At 34.9% G+C, this 23,247-nt stretch overlaps 1 protein-coding gene and 1 long non-coding RNA gene across 2 annotated transcripts in view; one reads left to right on the top strand and one right to left on the bottom strand.

Moving 5' to 3' along the window:
- Positions 1-695: 695 nt before the first annotated feature.
- On the bottom strand, positions 696-22,126 carry LOC117330669. The gene is made up of 2 exons (XR_004533383.1): positions 21,498-22,126; positions 696-2,283 (listed from the first exon to the last, which is right to left on the bottom strand). It is a non-coding gene; the product is annotated as an uncharacterized LOC117330669 (long non-coding RNA).
- LOC117330668 (prestin-like) overlaps positions 1,154-23,247 on the top strand; it is an 80,957-nt gene continuing 58,863 nt past the window's right edge. The window contains 2 exon segments of the mRNA XM_033889106.1: positions 1,154-1,221; positions 10,115-10,387. Of these exon segments, the coding sequence (XP_033744997.1) occupies positions 10,120-10,387 (268 nt within the window). The 5' untranslated portion in view covers positions 1,154-1,221; positions 10,115-10,119.

Genomic DNA, 23,247 nt, shown 5'->3' with positions numbered 1-23,247 from the left:
GGACTGATTTAAAGGTTCTATCTTGCGAACACGAATTTCATAAACATTATAAACAATAAACTAATTCAAAATTAAATTATCAAAAATAAGAAATAGTAAGAAAAGTTTTTTTTCTAAGCAGTATCAAGCTTCCAACATTGGTTCCTAGGAATTGTGACGTCACAATATATTAAATAAGTAAAAAATAAGATTTAAAAAAAATATATACGGTACGTGCCGAAAATTTTATTAAACTACATCTTTACAGATATGATTGGACAAGAATAGCATTCAGTTTTCACAAAACCAATATGAATCGTAACAACATAACCAGGCCTTTCTTCCTTATCAAGTACTGTGGTGTAGTTATCCTATTATTGGTATTCACTTCCCTACGCATACTGTGTAGTTTGTGATATTCGTGAGGATTTAATTTCGCTATATTCGTGATCATTAAATACTACATACACACAAATGTAATAAGGCAGTCTTGTGCGAATCTAACAATTATTTAACAATGATACACTAACAGTACTAAATAGATCAGGTACAACTAGTGTAACACTTCGGTGACCATTTCACTTGCAGCTACCAAATTCGGTGCCCTATTGACTATTGCAGTTGTTTTTTCATTCGAAAAAATTGATGTCATTACAAGATTAGAATATGATCACAATCATAGCACATATGACATAGCATCAGGGCCAAGTTCTTTATATTATTTCTGGTAAAACAAACTTGACAAAATTTTATGAAACTATAACACTTGTCAGTCTCTTCCTATCTGCTTATTTTGAAGAATATAAACACATATGATTTGAAGTAAAGGATAAATGTTATGTTCACTTATCAAGTAATTAAGCTAATCATTGAACAACAGGGCCCAGATGGCATGTTTAAACTTTTCAAAAATATTGATAATACTTTGAAAAAACATTTCTGGTACGGTTACCTTTATAACCATGTATTTAACAGTTTGTTGTGATTTCTCTTAGCACCAAGATATAATATGGCACATAAATAAAAACAACAACAGCAAATCAGAAAACCTCTTATTTCAAAACAAACACACAATTTTGTATTTGATTATCTATATTCTTCATACCTTTCAAGATAGTATTTATTTTTTTGTTTTTGTTTGCTTTTTTTTTTTATCTTTTTTTTTACAGATTGTGACCATCTGGCGTGTAGATTTTGTCCCAATAAGACACGAATCTCGTCATAAAGTCTTCATCAGCACAGGTATGTTTGACCAATAGTAATCCACATCAAACCATCAAACAGACGGCTAAAAACATTGTCACAAAGAGGAGAATATTGGCAAGAGTATATATAGGCCTTTCTAAATGTTCATTGGAGTTTGCACTGTACCGAGAACATCAGGCGTATCATACTATACAATTAATCAGATATGCATTTACAAAATACATTAGATATGTAGAAAACCATGTATTTCATGTTCAGAACTTAAGGCCAGTTTTTGCCCTTACTTTTGTAAAATTTACTGTAATAAACAGGCCCACGAGTCCTGTAAAGTAAAATAGAGACTTGGTTATGGGAATTATCACATTTTACTACCGTCGACGTTTTGCATCATTGGTGACCCACGATTGACTGCACTAAGCTACGATACAGTGATAAGTGTAGATCAGCGTAGTGCAATCGACCGTGGGTCTCCGACGATGAGGTTTTGACAACTGTCAAAGAATTTCTAAAGAAATAGCAGTCCTGTTCCTTAGCGTAAAATTATATAAATGACTCAATTGAGTATATAATGTATGTAAAGTATACGTACGATTATGTCGATATCACGATATCATTGAGTAATATCCTTGTGTAATCATTAATATGTCTGATGGCTCCAGTGTTTCCACCTAAGTTCTCGTTAGCAAGGAGAGAATCGCTGTATATACTTACTCTTCCGGAACACATGGTCCCAGTTTCATCTTGCAATGAAATGTAGTTCCATTGAACACTGTAGCGCATTACAGAATTTAAATAGATTTTCTTTAACCAGAAAATGTTTTCTATGAGAAAAAAAGTTATCTTAAATAAAAAAAAACAACATTGATCTGGTCTGTTTCTCCGGTCGCTTTTTCAACTGTCTCCATGCACGTCTATAATTTATTCATATTTGACCTCGTTTTATAGATTTTTAGTTAAATTTATGGTTTCATTTACATGTTAGTTTATTTTTTAAAGAATAAATCAGAAATTCTATCCAGTGTTTCTTTCCCTTGTCGTCTGCTGTCTAAGTCCGGAATTGATTGAAGGCGGCTCAGCATATCACCAAGATGTTGGGACCTAAATAAGATATTAATAGAAAATAACAATATATTCGTCGCTTTATGTTTCCTACATACAAATTAACTTGATCCACACTGTCTTATCGTCGAATTCTTATTCATACTAGTATTCTGAATTATTATTCTGAATTCATACTCTTATTCTGAATTGTTATTCTGAATTGTTATTCTTATTCTGAATTCATACTCTTATTCTGAATTCCTCTTCCTATGCTGAATTCTTTAACTTAAAACCGAAGGAAAGCATCTACCGAATTCAAGGAATAAATTTTGAGGTTGTTTCCTTAAATTCTGCAATGCCTTCCAATGGAAAGTTTTAAGTTAGAGAATTTCTTAAAGATTATTGACGATATAGGAACTGAGGCGTAACGTTAATCAGCCGATTGAAAGCACAGTTTTTCAAGTGTTCACGCGATATTTTACTTACCATACGACATGTCCCTACTATGAATATACGGCGATTATTCTAATCTTAAAACTGCTGCTTCACGTGTAAATGGGTTTTCATATTTATCCTGGTCAGGTGATATCTTCCTACCTTTCTATTTTCCATCATAGCCTAAGGAACAAATAACTATCTTTCAAATCACCTGCGTTACTGAATATTATCTCAGTAACACGTGACATTTTAGTGGAGGGGATTGAAGTGTGATATTTTCCGTATGATGGACACTGAGTTTACTAATGGCGATGGAGTAGTAATACCGGTACTCTGTATTTCCTTCTGAAGAAGAAGTATGGACCATAAAGTTTACTAACCCTCTCAATGTATAAACCCGTTCGGAGGAAATTCTCAACATTAAAAAGTCTCTAGTTGAAAAATTCTTGTGTAATTATTGTAGATATAAATGTTTCCCTGATGCCTTTAAGTTGACTTATAGACTGAATGACATTATAAATACGAGATAACAAGTGCTGGAGACACGCCCACTTGTTTATGTACTACGCGTGCGACCCTATACTGATGGGTTGAGCTTGTATTATATAATAACCTTATCAAGTTTCAACTTTTATTCATATCTTTAAGCCATTGGCTTATCAATGTAACAGATACAAAATATAAAATAAAATATAAAATATAAAATCAAAACAACAGATTCTTGCGTATCTCAGGGATCTGTACTTGGTCCTTTATTATTACGTCCATACCAACATTTCTGTATACCATTAACTTTTTACCTTGTGTTTTTGATGACATATTTTGAAATCTGGTAATTTACCAGCATCAATTTTAACTTCTATTAACGCGGATCTTAAAGGATGAAAAAGAAAAAAAAAAAAAAAAAAAAAGGAGGGGGGGGGGGGGGGGGGGGGGGGGGGGAGGGGGTGTTGCTGGTTCAGGGTTTATGGAACTTGATTAATCAAGCAAAAACTGAAGTTACATTTGTCCGCAAATCAACTTCTAAATTCTAAGTTCTAACTTTCTTGACATTGATATTCAGTTTAACACTGCTGATATTGATTTTGTTGAAAACCCTCAAACATTTAAAAACAGCATTTGCAGTTTATTATATAGGGCATTATATATTGAAAGCAATTGTTCGTGAGTTCTAAAACAACTACGCGCACAGGTTACAATCTAGATCCCTTGGGTAGATTTCCACGTACGACATACGTACATATGTAGTTAAATCATCAAATATACACTTGAGATGTGCTCTCATCAAAATTAATTATAACCGGAACACGCGTAACCTATTTTAAAGTAATGCGTGTATAATCTTATATTCACACACAAAATCAAAATATTTGACTGACAAAATGGCATGTCAAGTTGTCATTTATTCATGGAGCAGTGTTAATCCATTCATCAACCATATTATGTAAGATGTCTTATAACGGTAACAGCTTTTCAGGAAGAACTTTCACTTCAATCTGACCTAGTCGTATGGCAAGCCAAGTTGTCATTTATTAATGGGGCAATATTGATCCAGTACCTATAACCAAATTATATATCACATGAAATATTTCTTTATGAGATATGTTATATACTAAATGAGGTATGTTATATGCTCTTATAATATATATAATAAATGAGATATCTTATGTAATTTTCTTATCGTATATTTCATAATGATATACGTGTGTATTATACAGTATACAGCATATCCTATTTATTATATAAGAAATGACATAGAAGTATACAAGATATCTTATAAAGAACATTTTATGTGATATCATTGACTATATATCTTTTTATAAGTAAGATATATTAAATAATTTGGTTAAATACTGGACCAATATTGCTCTAAAGATTAAATGATAACTTGGCTTGCAATACGACATGATCAGATTGAAGTGAGAAATCTCCCCGCAAATGTGAAAATCATTGAACAGGCAGCAACATTCCCGGATTGAATATGAAATCAAAACTTTAGCAGTATAATTTGGCAAAACTAGAAATGTTATTTTTAGCATGTGTCAAATGTATCTCATCATCGCTACTACTAGAACGAATATTCATACCCTGCCTACACTGCTCTCCGGCAGGGTATGAAGTCCCTCCCATTGCCGATAGTGTAGCAAGCCCCGATGTGATTCACATCGGGCAGTATTAGCAGTGGTAAAATTTTTCTCGGATAAAAAAAAAATGTAAATTGATGATTCTGGTATCTATTATGAATATTCAAGCAACAAACCTGCACATTACTTCAAATGTTTGACAATAAATAGTAAAATCCAAAACGAGCAAGACACACGAAGATATCAGTTCAAACATACCGCCATCTTTGATACAAGTGTAAAGGTCAATTTCCGTATAAGGAAATCAAAATAAATTGATGCTAATGAGGTTTCCCGCGAGATTTCAACAGAAAAACAGATTCGGAGTAATATATCTCGGTAAGGAAGGTCAATTCATTCTGAAATTATTTAATTACGCAAAGTAAGATTCGCTTTCTTCACCGGAGTTACAAAAGAGTGGTTAAATATCTCTGATTATGTATTTATTTATCGTAGTAGCTTCATTCATATATGGATCACGGGTTCCATATTTGGGTTAGAATCCTCGCGAGAGTTCTTCGAGCAGTATCATGGCGGATCACGGAGACAACTCCGAGCAGTATGATATCAGAATATGCGAATTAAAAAGATTTCTAGATTAGACGGTAGGCTAATACATTGCAAAATTGAATTAGAAATGTTTAATTATACGAACTATTACTCCAAAGTTAAACGATATCCGCTATTTGTAGCATTTTCGAGGTTCACTGTTTTGCTACATTACGAGCAATGGGAGGGAATCGTAGCTCTGACGACGACCATCTGTCAAAAATTGTCCGTCCGTCGTCCAGAGCTACGTTATCGCAGCTAACTGGCCACCAGACCCTATGTTTTGTTAAGAATTACCAAGCTAAATTCTAATACTAGATTATCTGCCCCTAGTTTCAAACTTAGAATCAGACATATCCTAGGGACCAAAATCATAAAGCTCAATTTTATTTATGATTTTGATATTCTAGGGGCCAGTCGAACTTCTTGATTTTCATAACGTTTAGTTTTTAAGGACAAAACAACTGTATGGTGTCAGTATCATCACTGTCGAAAGTAGGACGGTCAAATGTATGATGTCGATCTCTATCATCACTATCAAACGTAGAAGGATGAAACAGCTGTATGATGTCCCTATCATCACTGTCGAACGTAGAAAGACGAAACAACTGTATGATGCCTATATCATCACTGTCGAACATGCATTGTTTGGAAATATCAGGTTAATTACAAAATAACTTTGTCACGCGATGATTAAATATAAAGAAAGAATCTCTACAAATAATGCGATGCAGTACGATATTATGGATAGTTGCAAAAAATGATTTTGGGAAAAGTTGACAAAAATAGAATCATATGATAAGGTGATCGTTAGTATTAGTATGTCACGTGGTCCGTTGTTATCATCCAGATTATCATTTCCCATCGTGAATACTCACAATTGATTGTACTTCGTTACGCTTCACTTGTGATTTAGTGTAGCGTAGCCCAGTGCAATCAACCGTGGGTATCCGACGATGTCATTTTTAAAACGCCACGTAACCTTTGACCCATGAAGCATGAAGACGCTTATTCTACTGGAACGCATGTGTTTACTCTTTATATGTTACGGTTTTGTTAACAGGTTCTGTATTGCTGTTATGGTAATTATATGTATACATATTATAATATGCATGCAATCTATTACTTACTAGTACTCACAAAAACTGATGAGCATTTGTAATTCATCGTAATTATTATTGTTCCGCTAAAATATGTTCTTTCTAACAAATATTCTAATTTATTTTTTGTTTGGTTTCTTTTTTACTTTGTGGGGCAACTTTCGAATTTGAAATCAGACGTATTGAAAATTAAAAAAAATTACACTTTCTCAAAATCGACAAACATATTCGACTAGCCCGAGTTTCCTCTGGTCCTGACACCATGTCTGGTGTAGGGGCCCTACACCAGACATGGTGTCATGGCCAGAGGAAACTCGGGCTAATATTCGACAAGAATACATTTTGTTACCGATGCACATCGAATGTCAGTATCATTGCTTTATAAAGACTAAATAAATGTTCGCACAAAATTATGGAACCTAATGAAAATAATCCATAAATTCACTGAAATTTCACTTTAAAATATCACGAGAGTGAGTAAATTGAAAGACATAACCGACAAAAAAAACTGTTATCCGTGGACATTATCTAGTACAGTGACGCTGGATATGTCTAGGTGTCTGTAGCAATGTCAAAAGGCAACGTGGAGTAGACAAACCAAATTATTCTTAGTGAATTTTCTTAAATGGAATATAGGTCTCTGATGACATGGACTATCGATGGTGGACTAATTTTGCCGATTACAGGGGAGCAACAACCAAGACCAGAGCCAATCAAGTAAACAATATGACGACTTCTAGATTTGCTTGATATGCATCAAATGATCAAACTTGTCTTTTTGCTTAATGAAAAAGGTGACTGAGCTTTCAACTTTGCCATAACATGGACGCAATCCAGAGAGTCAGAGATCCAGAGCGATAGTGGCCGCATCTTCTCTACTCCAAAAGTTGCATAAGGCATTCCGTGCTGCCTGTCCCATCCCTTTCTGTCTTGTGTCGATCTTTTATCTAAATTCCAGCCTTTCCGGTCTTGATGGATTCTTTCTTTTCCTAATTTCATGTTTTTTTTCGCTCTTCTTCCTTCTGATGCCCGTATCAATTATATAAAACGTATCTGGGTATCAGATGGTATGTAGTACACAGTAGGTTTATTCAATATTTCGGTACCCAGATAGAAAAAAAACAAAACATCATTATCCATTTTGAACTGACATTTCCTACATGTACCATACAGTCCGTTGGTTCAGTTTGCACTCTGATCCACAATGCACAATTACATTTATATTTTCAGTATTTTTTTCGGATTTTTAATAATACAAGTGTGTTGACAATAACCTTTGATAAAATCGCTCAACTTTTAAGTCTTATAAAAGTGCAGTCACGATTATTCTACTTCTGTTAAAAAATATTTCGATATACATGTAATCGTATTTAACAAAAAACACATACTCCCAAATAACCTAAAATTGTAGTTGCATACATGTATAAATTGGAATCCAAGATGCTCGACCATTGAAAGGTTCCAACGAATCAATGCTTTTCCTAAGAAAAGTATGGGGTTTCGCCGATTCCAGTCCCTTGTACGTTTCTTTTTGGCAAAATCTGTCTGCGTTTTGGCAGGCCCATGCTTTCGGTGTTCCGCCATTTTGTAGTAACTTATAACCCGCCAGTTGCATTGTGGGACTAATTTGCATAGAAACTTAGTCCGTCGGACCCAGTTATCATTTTTGGGAATTTCCCGGATACTTTCATAAATACACATTTGCCTCCAATTTTTGATTCGCGATAATTTGCTTAGTATATATATTAAGTCAGAAAACTGTGAAGAAGTCAAAATGTAAACATTTATATATATTTCTTTGGGAGTATGGGGCTTTAAAAGAAATATGTGTAATAGCTCTATCTGCAAACCAATCGACGTCATGCTCACAACTGGTACATAATACTGAATGATGATGATTTATTGTATACATGTGTATTCAATTCCAAGCAGACTGAATTAGCAGTCCATTATGAGAGAGGGGAGAGCACTTCTGGATGAGACGTTAGGCAAGGGAGGGTTATCTCCCTTCTATCGCGATCAGCCGTGTTCAATAAAGATTTTTTCTCGGTTTTGCTAAAGTACGATAAATATCAAATAATAATAAGTTTGAAAATTAAATGTTAATCAGGGTCGACAAGTCAACTTTATATCGACATTCTCTTGATGAACCAGTTGACAATGGAACGTGTAAAAAATGCTGCTGTGCTTCATATACATCTGTAAGTAAAATGACGGCTGCATATCATTTTACAATCCATCTCTATACACTAAATGCAGTGAAGATTTTTATTTTAATCAAATTGATTTTGTTTAATAAGTGAAATATAACGTACTAAATATAAAACACAAGTTTCCGCCCATAGTGATAGAAAATGATGTTTAGAGTCTTTAAATTGTATGATATGCCGATAGGCCCTTGGTGTGCGCTACAAGCTGTCAGCTTCATTAAGACAAATTAAATTTTAAAATTTCTTCCCTCCCCAATGAATTTCAACAATTTTGAATGAAAAGTAATTTTGTGGGTCATTTATCAAAATATGTCAGTAACGTGTTCACATGCTTTGACCAATCAGAATAGGCCAGCGGAGTTGTAAATACACACACTTAAACATGTCTATTTAATGTAAGAATATTTTATCATAACGCGAAACTGTATTTTCTTTCTCGTGTGGTTGTTATTATATTTTCGGTAACAATTGATAAAGAAGATGTATTTGTCTGTCCTGAAACAAGGCATTTTTGCTCATGCTTATTCATAAATATAACTAATTAGTGTTCCTGACGACCGGAAAATAGCGCGAAACACGAGGTTACAATGACCCTGCCATTACTCATGTATTGTACGGTGTTGCTACACAGGGGCATGCGAATTGTGACATATCGTCTGGAGTTCTCTCCGTAGTCTATCGTGTAAAGGGAATATAGTTGCATTTTTATGTGTTTCCATATCTTAGATACGGATTTGGTAAAAGGGGAATCCGTTACTCAATGTCTTTTTTCTATGCGTTGAATTTTAATGTGTGTCCTCATCATCAAATGACCACAGCTGTTGATATTACGTTCAACAGACAAAACATCATCATTGATTCTCATGTCCCTGTGATATGCATTATAAATGTTTATCTCAGCAAACGGAGTCAAATGCTGGTAAAACATAACATGGACAATTTAATGCATAAACAACTGTCTTGTCAAGACCTTAAAATGTATTAGCCAACATCGTTCAACGGGATTGAAAAGTTAGCGAGTTTCCACAAATGAAGCTGCATGCTGTAAAATGTTGAACCAATTTATCGCGTTGAAGGATAATGTTTCATGTGATACGAGGAATAGTAATAACCAAGTAACTGTAAAAAATAACACGGGGAAATATAACTAATTACAAAGTATGATTGATGTTTGTTTTTTTGTTATTGTTGTTGTTGTTGTTGCTTTTTTTTTGTTATCGTATTTTTTTTTTGTTTTTTTTTTGTTTTAATTTTTTTAATTTTCTGTTGTTGGTTGGTTTTTTTTTTTTTTTTTTTCATTCCTCCAATTATTTAATTTTTTTTTCAGTAAAGAAAACTGCTTGGGTTAAATCAAAAACGTAATATTGAAATTCATTTTAGCAGTGCCTTCAAATGACGTCAGGGAAACTGATGACAGCTATGTCCTTTTCTTACTGTTGTCATATTTCAATGTCCATATCTGTGCCAGGTACAATGAGCGACAACAAGGCCTTCAGTTCCGAGGGAGAACTCGGTGGTTACCCCAAGGGCATCTCCTACACTCCAAAACCGGGAGTCTTCATAGTCCAAGACAATGTCAGATATCAAACCAAACCCATGACGACGAAAAATGACGTTACCAAGGCAACCCATATTGATGCTGTCAAAAATAAAATAACCGAGAACAAATCAACGAATGACCAAAATGAGGTTACCATGACAACAAACAAACAAGGAATCAAGGACGGAGATGACTCCAAAGGTTAGTTTCTTTCGTTTTTTGTGTGTTTGAATATTTGGATTATGTATGGCTTGTGAAACCCTTTTTTATTTCTGTTCGAGTGGATCTTGGCGATTGAATGATAAGTGGGTTTAAATAAATTTAGTAAGATGATAAAAAAACACTATGGAAATTGTTAAATTAATGTTTTTAAACTTCGAAAGTCAAGGTCGTTTGCGTTATACATGGGGTCGCTGAATGCGATTTCAGAACCTCGTGGGAATCGGCGGGGACTCTGAATAGGCCGGATAAGACAGAAGGTCGCTGGATACAGTGGGTCGCAAAAGGCAGGTTAGCCTGTAATTAATTAAGTTGGAAACCAGACGGTAACTAAACGATAAATAAGGCAAAAATAGTAACCAATTTATACATTTCCTTTTCCCGAAACTTTTCAAAGTACCGGGCATGTCGACTCCGACAAGCAAACTTTCAGGGAAACCCAATATTTTAGATTTAGTAGGGCCGTGGGTTGAATATTTTTACCCATCCCCTGTGGTACTCGTTTTCTGAGTATTAGGAATATGAAAATATTCTGGTATTAAACAGTCAATTTTAGGCGATTTAGGGGGCTAAAATAACTTTCAAAAGAAAAAAAATATCTGTTTATCCCCTTCAAATTTTTATTTATTTTTTAAAGAAGAATAAAACATAATAACAGCCTAATACACATTGGGATATGTTCAAATCCGCCCGGGCTGTAAAATTCCCCAGGTCCCTGTGCATGGTGATAATCACATGGCCCAATGGATATCTCCAAAGTCACAAACTCGGTACAAAGTCCCTGCCTTCTGGCTCTATTATTGTAATTATCCACGATTCCAAGTTCAATGTCACCAGCAGAGAATGCTGCAGATTGGCATGGTTGATGCTGATAAATGTCGTGATTTCACGGCTCTGTGATGTTTTAGAATCTATGTGTGTACTAATTATGATACTACAGTATATGGTTTACAGTGTAAGCCTATTAACGGGATACATATTCGTGTGGTATTTTGTTCTAGTGTTGTATAACAAACTAAATGTAAGCAGATATATAGAGACAAACTAGAGTAAGATGTTGGTGGCATAGGATCTAGTAAAAATATTGGGAGGCTGAACGACATGATTAGCGATGATAGCCAGGCACTGAAGGAAAGGATATGAGTTTCATATGGAGAATACACAAAACTTTAATTCAAAAGCCAGTAAGTTTAACAGATTTATACAGTCAAATATGTGTGAGCTCATGATTTGCCTTAAGATTGCTAAAAATATACACGTGCATATGGGTAGAGACCTCCATGTATATAAACATTTGGTTGTATTTGATAGATTTAATTAATGCTACATTTGTATCAGAGGTATGTTGTACGTGTACGTTATAGCTATAGGACAAATTATAGTTTAATATTGATTTGAATTTCATCACGGACTGATCAGATACACATATTAGTAAGTGATTTCACGAAGAAAAATATATATACTGTATTTATCTATAGTTTTTAAATATCAAGAAAAATGGAACACTTTTGAAAAGAAGAATTTGTGTTGAAAAGCATGGTCGCGTACGTCCTTAGGTACACAAACGCATATAATTTATCAATTGACATGGAATCTTATCCTGCTAGCTATTATAAATAAGGAGAAACACCTGTGAAGGCAACAAATTCACATAAACATAATGTTTTAGTAGCTTACTTATCACGATGTCTCCTCATGTTCTATAAATAGACGCATTTATTCGGGAAACACCTAATGACGTAGATCAATCCGGACGGTCAGCAAAAACTGTGCTGTGATTGGTTAAAATTAGTGGGGGTATTCCACGTTCGAAGTTTCTGTTTACTTGATAAGCAGCACACAAGAACATCCCTCCACGGCCTACTGAGGACACGGGACTGAATTATATTATCTATGGCCAAGTCATTGTTGATATGAAAAGGAAGACTTTGATCATTACAAATGGAAGGTGGGTTTAACATAGTAAATTATCTCTGAATATGATGAATATTATTCTTTCATCTTAGTAACACAAATTACACGGTCGTTTTTATGAACTGTGATTTTGTATTCAATCACCATGTGCAAGAAACATCCTAAATCACGCGCTGAATTCGTGTATTAGACCAATCTTGCCGCCACTGTAAACTATATTTTGACCTGAACTTTTTTTATTTCACATGTAGAACACGTATACATACGTAGTTTTGGGACTATCAGTGTTTTTGTAACGTGTTACAGTTTTTGGCCTCATTGAATATCATATCTGATGTAATAACACTTTAATGTTGAGTTTTCCACAAAGTTTGCCTTTTTACTTTATGTAAAAGCTATATGGAATATTTCGGGGCATTGACACGTGACCTTTGATTTATCACAAAAGATGTGTAAGGGAGTAGAGGTGATGAGGCTGAAGGTTTTGTAACATGAGTTTCATTGGCCCTGATCATGCATAGCACCATGTCTGGTATCAGGGCCAGAGGAAACTTGGACTAAAGGTTTGATAACATTTGATTACATTGTAGATATCAAAACTACATACCAGGACATGATTTGAACTGATAACAAGATGAAACAAAGAAAGTTTCTCAATTTTCTTGATGTCTCTGTAATATTTTTCGTACGAAGTTTCAAAATCATGTCAAACAGGATACAACTACTGTAGGTTTGAGTGGTATTGGGGGTTATACTGCTTTATTTTTTATGATGGCTAGAAATGAAGTATCCCAATACTTTTTTAGGATCGATACAATATGATATATGAGAGTTGTGGGAAACTTGGAGTACATTTGTATTGATGCTGAACTGTACATGTGGTGATCACCAGACCTGTGCTAATGGATCTTGTGTTCATCTTAACAACTGTCATTATCAATTATACCTGTATATATATATTCCCAAGGCTTTTTGGAGACGTTAATGGGCCTCATTCCCAATCCCAATCGAAATTATTTCATATTTAAGCCAAATTCCCAAAATTTTCAGTTTACTCCTGAAAACAATCTTTCCCAATTCACCAATTTTCTTCCCAAAATGGGACAAAAAAGCCTTTCCAAAATCAAGGAGAAAATTAAGGCTCTGATTCCAATGCCTCCCCTAGGGATCAAACCCGGGATCCTCTGGCTTACAAGTCTTACACTCAACTGATCGACCCAAAGAGACATTCTCTCTAGATCTAGTAGGATATACGTGTACACTATGTATAGAATTGTATTAAATTGACCAACAATTGAGAATTTGCCATCCAAGGACTTTTATCAAAACAGCCTCCATATATGCTCCAATGTTAAAGTCACTTAACTATACCCAGTATATAACCATTGGATTTGGCAATAATCACCTTATGTATGCTATTTGGTCTATGTCCCCTTTGATATAATTTGAGTTGTTTTTATAAAGGAGTTTTGTCAGGTGTCTGCAGGGTTCAGTATCAGTACATCCATTCTTGTTAAGATTAGCCCTGTGTTTTTCTAAACTTCAGCTAAATTTTCCAAATCTGAATTGTACACTGCCAAAATTTAAAACAAAAGCTCTTTTCCGAAAAAAAAAAAACAGAAAAAGAAAACATGTTCTGATTTGCAGAATACCTGATAAAGTCCCTTTTATGTCAGGAAATACCTGTGGCCAAGACAAACACTTACATAACAATCTCTGATAAATAAATAAAAACACCCCCATTAATATTGTGTGTTTTATGCATGTTGTTTTGTGTTGCAGTTTCTGTCTGTAAATTGTTGGTAACCCATGCATGGGGGCCACTGTAGTCTCGTTACACGTCTAGATCTGTTCACTTACTGCCGTCAATATCCGACAGTACAATCGTACATGGACTATGGCCGACTATGCTGTCTGTGTATCCATTTTCTTCATACTCTACTCCCCTGTTAAGCATTGGAAATATTACTACATTGTACAGTATACTGATGGTATTGTTATAAGCAAATCGGTTTTTCATTTACACAAAATTCTAGTTTATATTATGTCCCTTCAATTTACTGTATTTGTACTCAAATATTAGTTCCCTCCCCTAGTGGAAAATTTAGTGTGAAGGGCTTATATGTGAACCACTTTTAGCTTAATTTCTATTTTAAAATTTGATGATTTAGGAAAAATTCAGAATGAACTGGGCTTATTTGTGGGCAGCAGCTTATTGGTAGTGCCAGAATACCATGGTAGGTACCAGATGTCCAGTTCACCGTCCGATTGCATCTCCCCATGGTGGTCCCCTGTTCAGATCTCAATATATATCCACCCCTCATCTCAATTACTATATTATAAGTGTACACGTGTACTCTACATGCAAGTCCATCTACTTACTGGTTTTGTTTCTCTTTAGCTCACCAGGACGAAGTCCAGGGGGACTACATGTACAGCTATATACCCCTGAGCCCCAGTACAATGTCCAGGGGGACTATATGTATATATATAGCTATTTCATCTGGGCCCCAGTACAATGTCCAGGGGGACTACATGTATAGCTATACCCCTGAGCCCCAGTACAATGTCCAGGGGGACTACATGTATAGCTATTTCATCTGGGCCCCAGTACAATGTCCAGGGGGACTACATGTATAGCTATACCCCTGAGCCCCAGTACAATGTCCAGGGGGACTACATGTATAGCTATACCCCTGGGCCCCAGTACAATGTCCAGGGGGACTACATGTATAGCTATACCCCTCGGCCCCAGTACAATGTCCAGGGGGACTACATGTATAGCTATTTAATCCTGGGCCCCAGTACAATGTCCAGGAGGACTACATGTATAGCTATACCCCTGGGCCCCAGTACAATGTCCAGGGGGACTACATGTATAGCTATACCCCTGGGCCCCAGTACAATGTCCAGGGGGACCACATGTATAGCTATACCCCTGGGCCCCAGTACAATGTCCAGGGGGACTACATGTATAGCTATATACCCCTGGGCCCCATGAACTGGCATTGTCTGTAAGGGCCGGGTTAAAATTTTCATGAAACAGCTTTATTACAATACTAATGAGGATACAGCATATGTACAGTGGACCCTCGATAATCCGAACACCTTCGTTCCCAGCCCAAACCGTCCGGATTACGAGTTTTCCGGACTACCGAATTTCGTCAACCAGGTCAAAAAAAATTGTTGTGTAAGAGTTATCTCCCTTGACTCTATACAATACGGGACGTTTTAATGACGTTTCATAAACACGTCTAATTGTCAGTCTTTTTAAAAAATAAATATACTTATGTTCTTGATATGATTCTTGTTTTCTTTTATTTTGTAGAAACTAAAAAATAAACAATGTTTTTAAAAGAACATGTGAAGTGAAAGTTGTTTTATTTATAGCGGACATATGTGACCTACAAACAACACACATGGGTTACGTCCCAGAGGTTCACAAACGAGTAGAAATTACATACGTTAAATACCTGAAATGAAAGACCCACTATGTACAATGTACGTTTTTTTACGTAAATTATGAACCTGAAATGAAAGACCCGGTAAATGTACCATGTGTGTAATTAATAGCATGCATCTTTCAATGAGTCGTCATTACACGTAACGGTGTTACAAGCCGATATCCTTGTTTACCCAATACAATTGTTAGTGATGTTAATTACCGATAATAAATTTATTACATGCATTTGTGATTGATTAAGTATCGTATCACATACTGTATGTTTGTGAATTAATTATTGCTAACTACGAAATAGCACTATGTAAAATAACTATAATAGATATTGTACGTCAAGTTGATAAAAGCAAGACCAGTCTACACTATAAAAGCCTTTAATACTGAAGCATTTAGGTCGATCGTAAAGAAAAGCAATGTACCGTTATAAAAACAGAGCTACATTGTAACACAGGTAAACACCCGGGGCTATGACCTGGCAGCGGTCGCTATGACTACGCACAATGTCAAGCGATAGTCTGTACAGCTGTCGACACGGGTGACTTGCCCGACATTTTTCTCTCCTCGTGGTGAAAAAATCGTCCGGATTATCGGGGGCAATTTACTAATGAAAAGTACTTTCCGTTCCCAAAATGGGCTTCCGGAATCGGAAACCGAATTTCCGGACTGGTGAGTACAAATAACGTTACGGAAATCCGTTCCCGTGCTATTCCGTCCGGACTGCGAGTTTTCCGGACTATCGGCGTCCGGATTATCGCGGGTCCACTGTACATGTATTTGACATGTCCCTAATGTCACAAGAATTTCCTATGGTACTACATTTGCCGACCTGCTGACCTTGATTGTACCTATTGACTACTTTAAAATCACCAATTCTGAATTTTATCCCACTCTGCAATTTATGTTATCTTGTTTAAGTGGTACGAGTATTTACATCATAGTACTTGAGAGTATACTTCACATTAGGTCAACAGTGTTAATCTTTCATAATCTGACTGAGTTCTCTTTGATGAAATAATAGGCCATCCCACAAGCGTTTGTGCTACATTTAGGGTACTCTATCTGTCCAAGCATTAATTAGTTTGCAAGATTTTTTTTACTGTCACTCTAGGATGCGCGTTTGGACTGCATGAAGGATACGTCACCACTCGCCAGTACATCACGTAGTTGTTTAAGTTTGAGGTTTGTAGAATAGTTTTCTGAAGAGGTTTATAGTTAACCTGAATGAATTTGATTACTAAAAAAGCCAAATCTGTCTTAAGTGTGTTGTATATTGAACCCACGGGGGAACATGTACAGTACAGTATTTTTGACATCCTACGGCAGAGTAAGATCTGTTCAACACATCTTGTGTCTGTCTAGTTACGGTTTGGTTAGTCCGACTTGGTTAATCGCTTATGGTTCGGTAAGCCTGAGGCAGTTAATTATCTGGTTGCCATTTTTGCTTACCATTCCTCCACTACTTATTTGCGGCTAAATATGGTAATTAGAAAAAATAATCTACATTTTCTTCCATTCTGAAAATTCTAAATCTCTTGTCTTTTATTGAATTCTTTTATTTAGGTATTCAGATAATTAAAGATAGCATCAATGATGGACAGTGGAAAATGAATCCTCTTGAGTCTTTATGTCTGATTTGGACGACCAATTATTGTATGTTAGAATTAAACTTTTTATGTTCTGTTGACTAAACTTAATTTTGAGCAAATTTTACTGATTTCACAGTTAATCATTAAAAATGGTCAGTTCATTAGGAGTTGTCTCCCCTCACTTGCTGAACTTATTATTTTTTACCAGGATAATTGTACTTCTTTTTATATTTAAGGACAAAATCTTATCTGAATTTCATGGCTGGTAAAAGAAATATTTTTGTTGTGAATCAAACAACATTTGTTAAATATAGAGTGATTATTTGAAGAGAAGTTCATTTTGTTGTAGAACTAGTCAAATTCTTCAACATCATTTTTAAATTGTTTATTTTATTCACCATTTTATCATTGTATTAAAATCAAGTCCTTGTATTTGGTCTAAGTGTGTTAGATTCTATCTTTTTCATTTCATCCTTTTTTCTTTTTTAAACCAGAATTGTAAAATTTAGATATCAAGATATTCATAAACCTTTGTTCATCATTTTTGTTAAATTCTAAATGTCAATCGATCCTATTTATAGTTTAATTTATGAAAGTGCAGATGTATTTGGCTGAACCATTCTACTATTTATGATCAAAATTCACATTTTCAACTGGTGGAACTCAAAGGTTACATACAGAAAACTTTAGGCCATATGACAATAGCGTCCAAAGATACATTAGTAAACATGAAAATGCTATCCCCCTTTATGTGTATAAGGGCATCCCTGATCAGTGTACATACCATTCTGACAGCAGGCTTTAATAGTTTACCATTATATAGAGGACCAATTCCCTGACATGAAAATCTCTGTTATTACTATATAGAGAAAAGACAGGTATGAAACGTGGTAAGTAGTGATCCATCAATTATGAAAAAAAAAAAAAAGGAAAAAAATAGTTAAAAAAGCTAGAGAATACTAAAATAAATGAAATTTTTAAATAATGTCACTCAACAAATAGTTCTACTCACTGGTAGCTTTCGACCATTACCTGGTGGCCTTCTTCAGCCCTATATGGTCAGTCAGGGGCTATAGAGACTAATCTGGTGTAGGATTCAGTCGAGTGACACAGGGATTAAGTCATGTGACTGAATCAGGCTGGCATAGACAGGTGGTAGCTAGGTGAGAATTTAATACTGCTATGAATATCACCAACAGAAATCTGTTACTGATATTGTTGTATAAGTACGTGTAGACATGAAAAAAATGCTTGTTAGCTCACTTGTCCTTGTAGACATGAAAAAAATACTTGTTAGCTCACTTGTCCTTTGGTCTAGTGAGCTTGTGGTGTGATATGGTGTCCTTTGGTCTAGTGAGGTTGTGGTGTGATATGGTGTCCTTTGGTCTAGTGAGGTTGTGGTGTGATATGGTGTTCTTTGGTCTAGTGAGGTTGTGGTGTGATATGGTGTTCTTTGGTCTAGTGAGGTTGTGGTGTGATATGGTGTTCTTTGGTCTAGTGAGGTTGTGGTGTGATATGGTGTTCTTTGATCATTCAGCCACCCGGCCGTCATCTGGCTGGCTGGCGGCAATTTTTTATTTTGAACAACTTTATTCTTAATTACCAAATGGCCCAGCAACCTGATATTGCATGGGCCTGTAGCATGTGTTCAAATAAATGACCTTGACCCACATTGCAGGTCACAGGGGTCAAATAGGCTTAAATATTACCTTTTCAATAACCAAGAACCAAGGACACAATATTAGGGATGTTTGGTTTGTTTTTGTTTAACGTCCTATTAACAGCCAGGGTCATTTAAGGACGTGCCAGGTTTTGGAGGTGGAGGAAAGCCGGAGTACCCGGAGAAAAAACACCGGCCTACGATCAGTACCTGGCAACTGCCCCACGTAGGTTTCGAACTCGCAACCCAGAGGTGGAGGGCTAGTGTTAAAGTGTCGGGACACCTTAACCACTCGGCCACCGCGGCCCCTATTAGGGATGCACATGTAGCTACTGGGGTGAAGGGCTATCAAGCTTGTTCAAATGAATGAAGTTAACCTTTAGTCAAGGTCACAGGTGTCAAATATGCTAAATTCTTTAAATTACTTCTTTTCAATATGAAGAAGCCCAGGAACTGATATTTGGTCTTTAGGATGCTGGGATGAAGGTCTATGAACAACTTTCAAGGTCACAGGTGACAAGTCTGTCAATTCTTTACATGATGACTTTTTAATAAAAAGGGACCCGGGGTCTTGGTTTTGGGTGAGTAGCTGGAATGAATGGCTACAAAATTAATTTAAGCAATTAAACCTATATAGCTAGACTTACTCTTATATTACAATCAAACTCTTATATTACAATCAAATGGTCAGGGCTCAAAGTGGCGCCTATTTTAGTGGCCATGGCGCCTTAAATTCACCATTGGTGACCAGTTATTTGACATTTAAGGCACCTGCATAACCCCTAAAAAATTGTGTATGTTTGGGATTTTGTTAATCCTTGAAAGGTTTGCAGTCAATGCTAAAATGACATTCACAATCGAGAAAGTTACAGAGATATTATACTGTACTAAAGAATTAAAAGATTTTTTTCAAAGTTAAGACAACTTGGCTGGCGACAAACTTTTCCAATTAGCACCTAGATTTTATGACTTGGTTGCTAAATAGGCCACCTGGTAAAAATATCCATTTTGAGCCCTGATGGTGATCATATTAGACCAACTTCAAAGTTGTATTAGAAGCAGATGAGATATACAGGCCCATTGTGCCTCTTAGTTTTGAATACTGACTTAAATTTTCACAATAAATTTCATGACCGATCATCACCATTTCTTAAATGATCGATGATCAATCATAAACAGAAAGGGAAAATCTGCAAAAATATTAACCAAAATAGGGGAAAATGTTGTGAATATGTTTTAAAACATCTAGCTATGTTTTAAAATAATGTTTTGATGCGTTTTATATTACCAATAATATTGTTCATTTATAATTTGTTAAAGTTAGCTATAAATCTTGAAAACTTCTATGTTATAGTCAAACTATGATCGATCACAAAAAATCATGATTGATTAGTCATAGTCAGAGGTAAAACGACTAATCATTGATTGAATTAATTAATCAGAACAACACTACTAATGACCCTTAATATAAAATATTGATTAAAAGTACTGTTATCCTTCTATCATGTATCACAATTAATGATAAGATTATTGTTGGTTAAGTATAACCACCCTACATTAACATTGGAGAAACAAACAGCATTTTTGATTTGGCCTAAGAATTGTAACGATCACCCAGCTACATGTATATATATTTTATCATTTATGGCTCCACATGTTTTTAATGAAAAAAACTTTAGATGTCTTATAATTTCTATCATATAAATTTTCAAAACTTTTTCTAGAAACAAACAGAAATTTTGATCTGGCCTTAATCTAACTAATATAAGACTGCACATGTCTTTAAAAGTGGAAAAAATACCCACATAACTAGCCGAAGTTCTCAAGATTTTAACAGGAAACTAACAGATAATTTTGTTTAGCCTTAAAATAATTAAACAAATAACTTAATAACCAAAATGTACCACAGCAATTAATATATAGAATACTAGTTCAGTATCTGAGTTCAATTTGACTAAGTCAGAAACTGTACCTTAAAGTCAGATTCACTGTTGTGAATGTCATCTGCTCCTTGATATAAGTCCCAGGATCGGATGAAGTGAAATATTAACCTCTATAAACCCAGCTGTCAAGTTTAACAGTTGTAACTGGTGTTCATTCTTGATCCAGACCCGACAATGATCAGCTAATATATATAAAGATATAATATATCAATACTCGCTTCATTTGGCTTTCTTCCAATTTAATATACATTGTATATGCATCATGTTTTATATATATCAAATTGATTTACCGTACATAAAAGACAAAAAAAAAAAAAATGAACAAATTCTCACAATTTGGTACCTTTAATATTGTATCGTAAATCTTCAGCAAAAGACACTTATCATAAAACTAGACATACAAGGTATGCACAAGGCTGCTATAAAATAAATAAATGCTCCTCAGACTGAAATATTCACTCAATTTATTTACAAAGTGTCCATGTTTCATTATAAAACATTTTACAAGAAACAGTCGTAAGATACTCACAGGTGTAAACTTGCCGTTGAACAATGATGAGATTTTTTCTTCCACATGCACATGTGCAAAATATTTTTGATGAATCATTGATGTTCCTTGAGGAGAATTGAATTTAAATCCAATCAAAGCTTTCTGGCTGGAGATGATCGCAGCTGATAATAAGCAAAAATTTCCAAAGAGAATTTCTTCAATATGCAGAACGCATAGATTCCTAATTTGATGCCTGAAGGAGTTTTATAGTAATGGTCGCAAACAGATATCATCATTATTTCAGAAAACCAATATTTGCCTGGAAGGCAGTCAAAATCAATCTGTCACTATTTTACCGGCTACCATACTACCTATTGTTCTGAGTCCTGAATCTACCCATACACACACACATATATATATATATATACAGTAGATATAGTCTTTTACCAACTTCCTTCATTATAATGTTAACCTGCTTAAGATTATAGTAGGTTTTTCTCCATGATTGAACATGAATGAGCCTCTATACAGAGTACAGCGCTGTATAACGTGTATAAGCTAATGTTAGTATTAGTGTAGGACCTCGTGCACAGGATGCTGAATTTATACTGACTAACTAAATATCTTCGTACCTACCCATTTAGCTGAACAGTCATGGCGGGAACTCATCTCAACAGGCAAAAGTATTATCCCTTCTGTGAGTACCATAGACATTATAACATATTAGTACAAGCTGTCAGTAAAGATCTTGTAGTGTTGTATATAGGTACGATTCATTCTCTCTATATATATATCTTCTCTCTATCTATCTATCTGCATGTACAAGTGTATACATCTGATATATGTATGTGTGTACATTTGATAGATTGAATTTGTGTAATTGTAGGATACACACATGTCGTAAAGATATATAGTACATAATTTTATGTGTATATATATGAGTTTTACATATGTGTGTATTGCTACTAAGTTGTACTACATATGTGTTATGCACATGTTTATGTTGCACACATGTGTTTATATTGCTAGATAATGTACATGTGTGTTATACAATTGTACATATGTGTATATATATGAGTTTTACATATGTGTGTATTGCTACTAAGTTGTATATATGTGTTATGCACATGTTTATGTTGCACACATGCGTTTATATTGCTGGATAATGTACATGTGTGTTATTCAATTGTACATGTTGCACACATGTGTAGATTGTAGGTGTGTTTATGTTGCATGTGTGCTAGTAGGACTTTCACATGTGTAATTTACACACGTATGTGTGTGTAGGCCGTACATAAACATTGTGTATATACGTGTACGTTACGCATGTATCAATGCATGTTGTACATGTGTGTATTATATATATGTCGCAGGTCGATTATTAATAATGTATGGTTATAAAACAGTCAGTATTGAATTAAGCCATGTAATGATATTGATCAAAAAGCCCATGCTCGACATCACATATACATACTGTAGTCCACAAACAATATAATCTCGAAACCAGAACAAGTCAATTGCATTATATATACAAAACACTACAATATCATACATGTATATATATAAATTTATATATATATGTGTGTGTTTGAGCTTTAAAATTTTCAGCAGTTATTTGTAGTCATCGTGATTTTGATCTTTTGATGTAAATTCCATATTTTTTTTATGCAATACCTTACTAATAATTCCCCTGATATTAGAGCTTATAATATACAGGTTCTGTTACAGTTCTTTGCTATAATAATTTTCCTGTGTTGAGTAATAGCAACATTAGCCTTAAATATGGTAA

This window comes from Pecten maximus, chromosome 7 (genome assembly GCF_902652985.1).
Source record: "Pecten maximus chromosome 7, xPecMax1.1, whole genome shotgun sequence".
Classification (NCBI taxonomy): Eukaryota; Metazoa; Mollusca; class Bivalvia; order Pectinida; family Pectinidae; genus Pecten; species Pecten maximus.
This window is presented reverse-complemented; position numbering and strand designations above follow the sequence as displayed.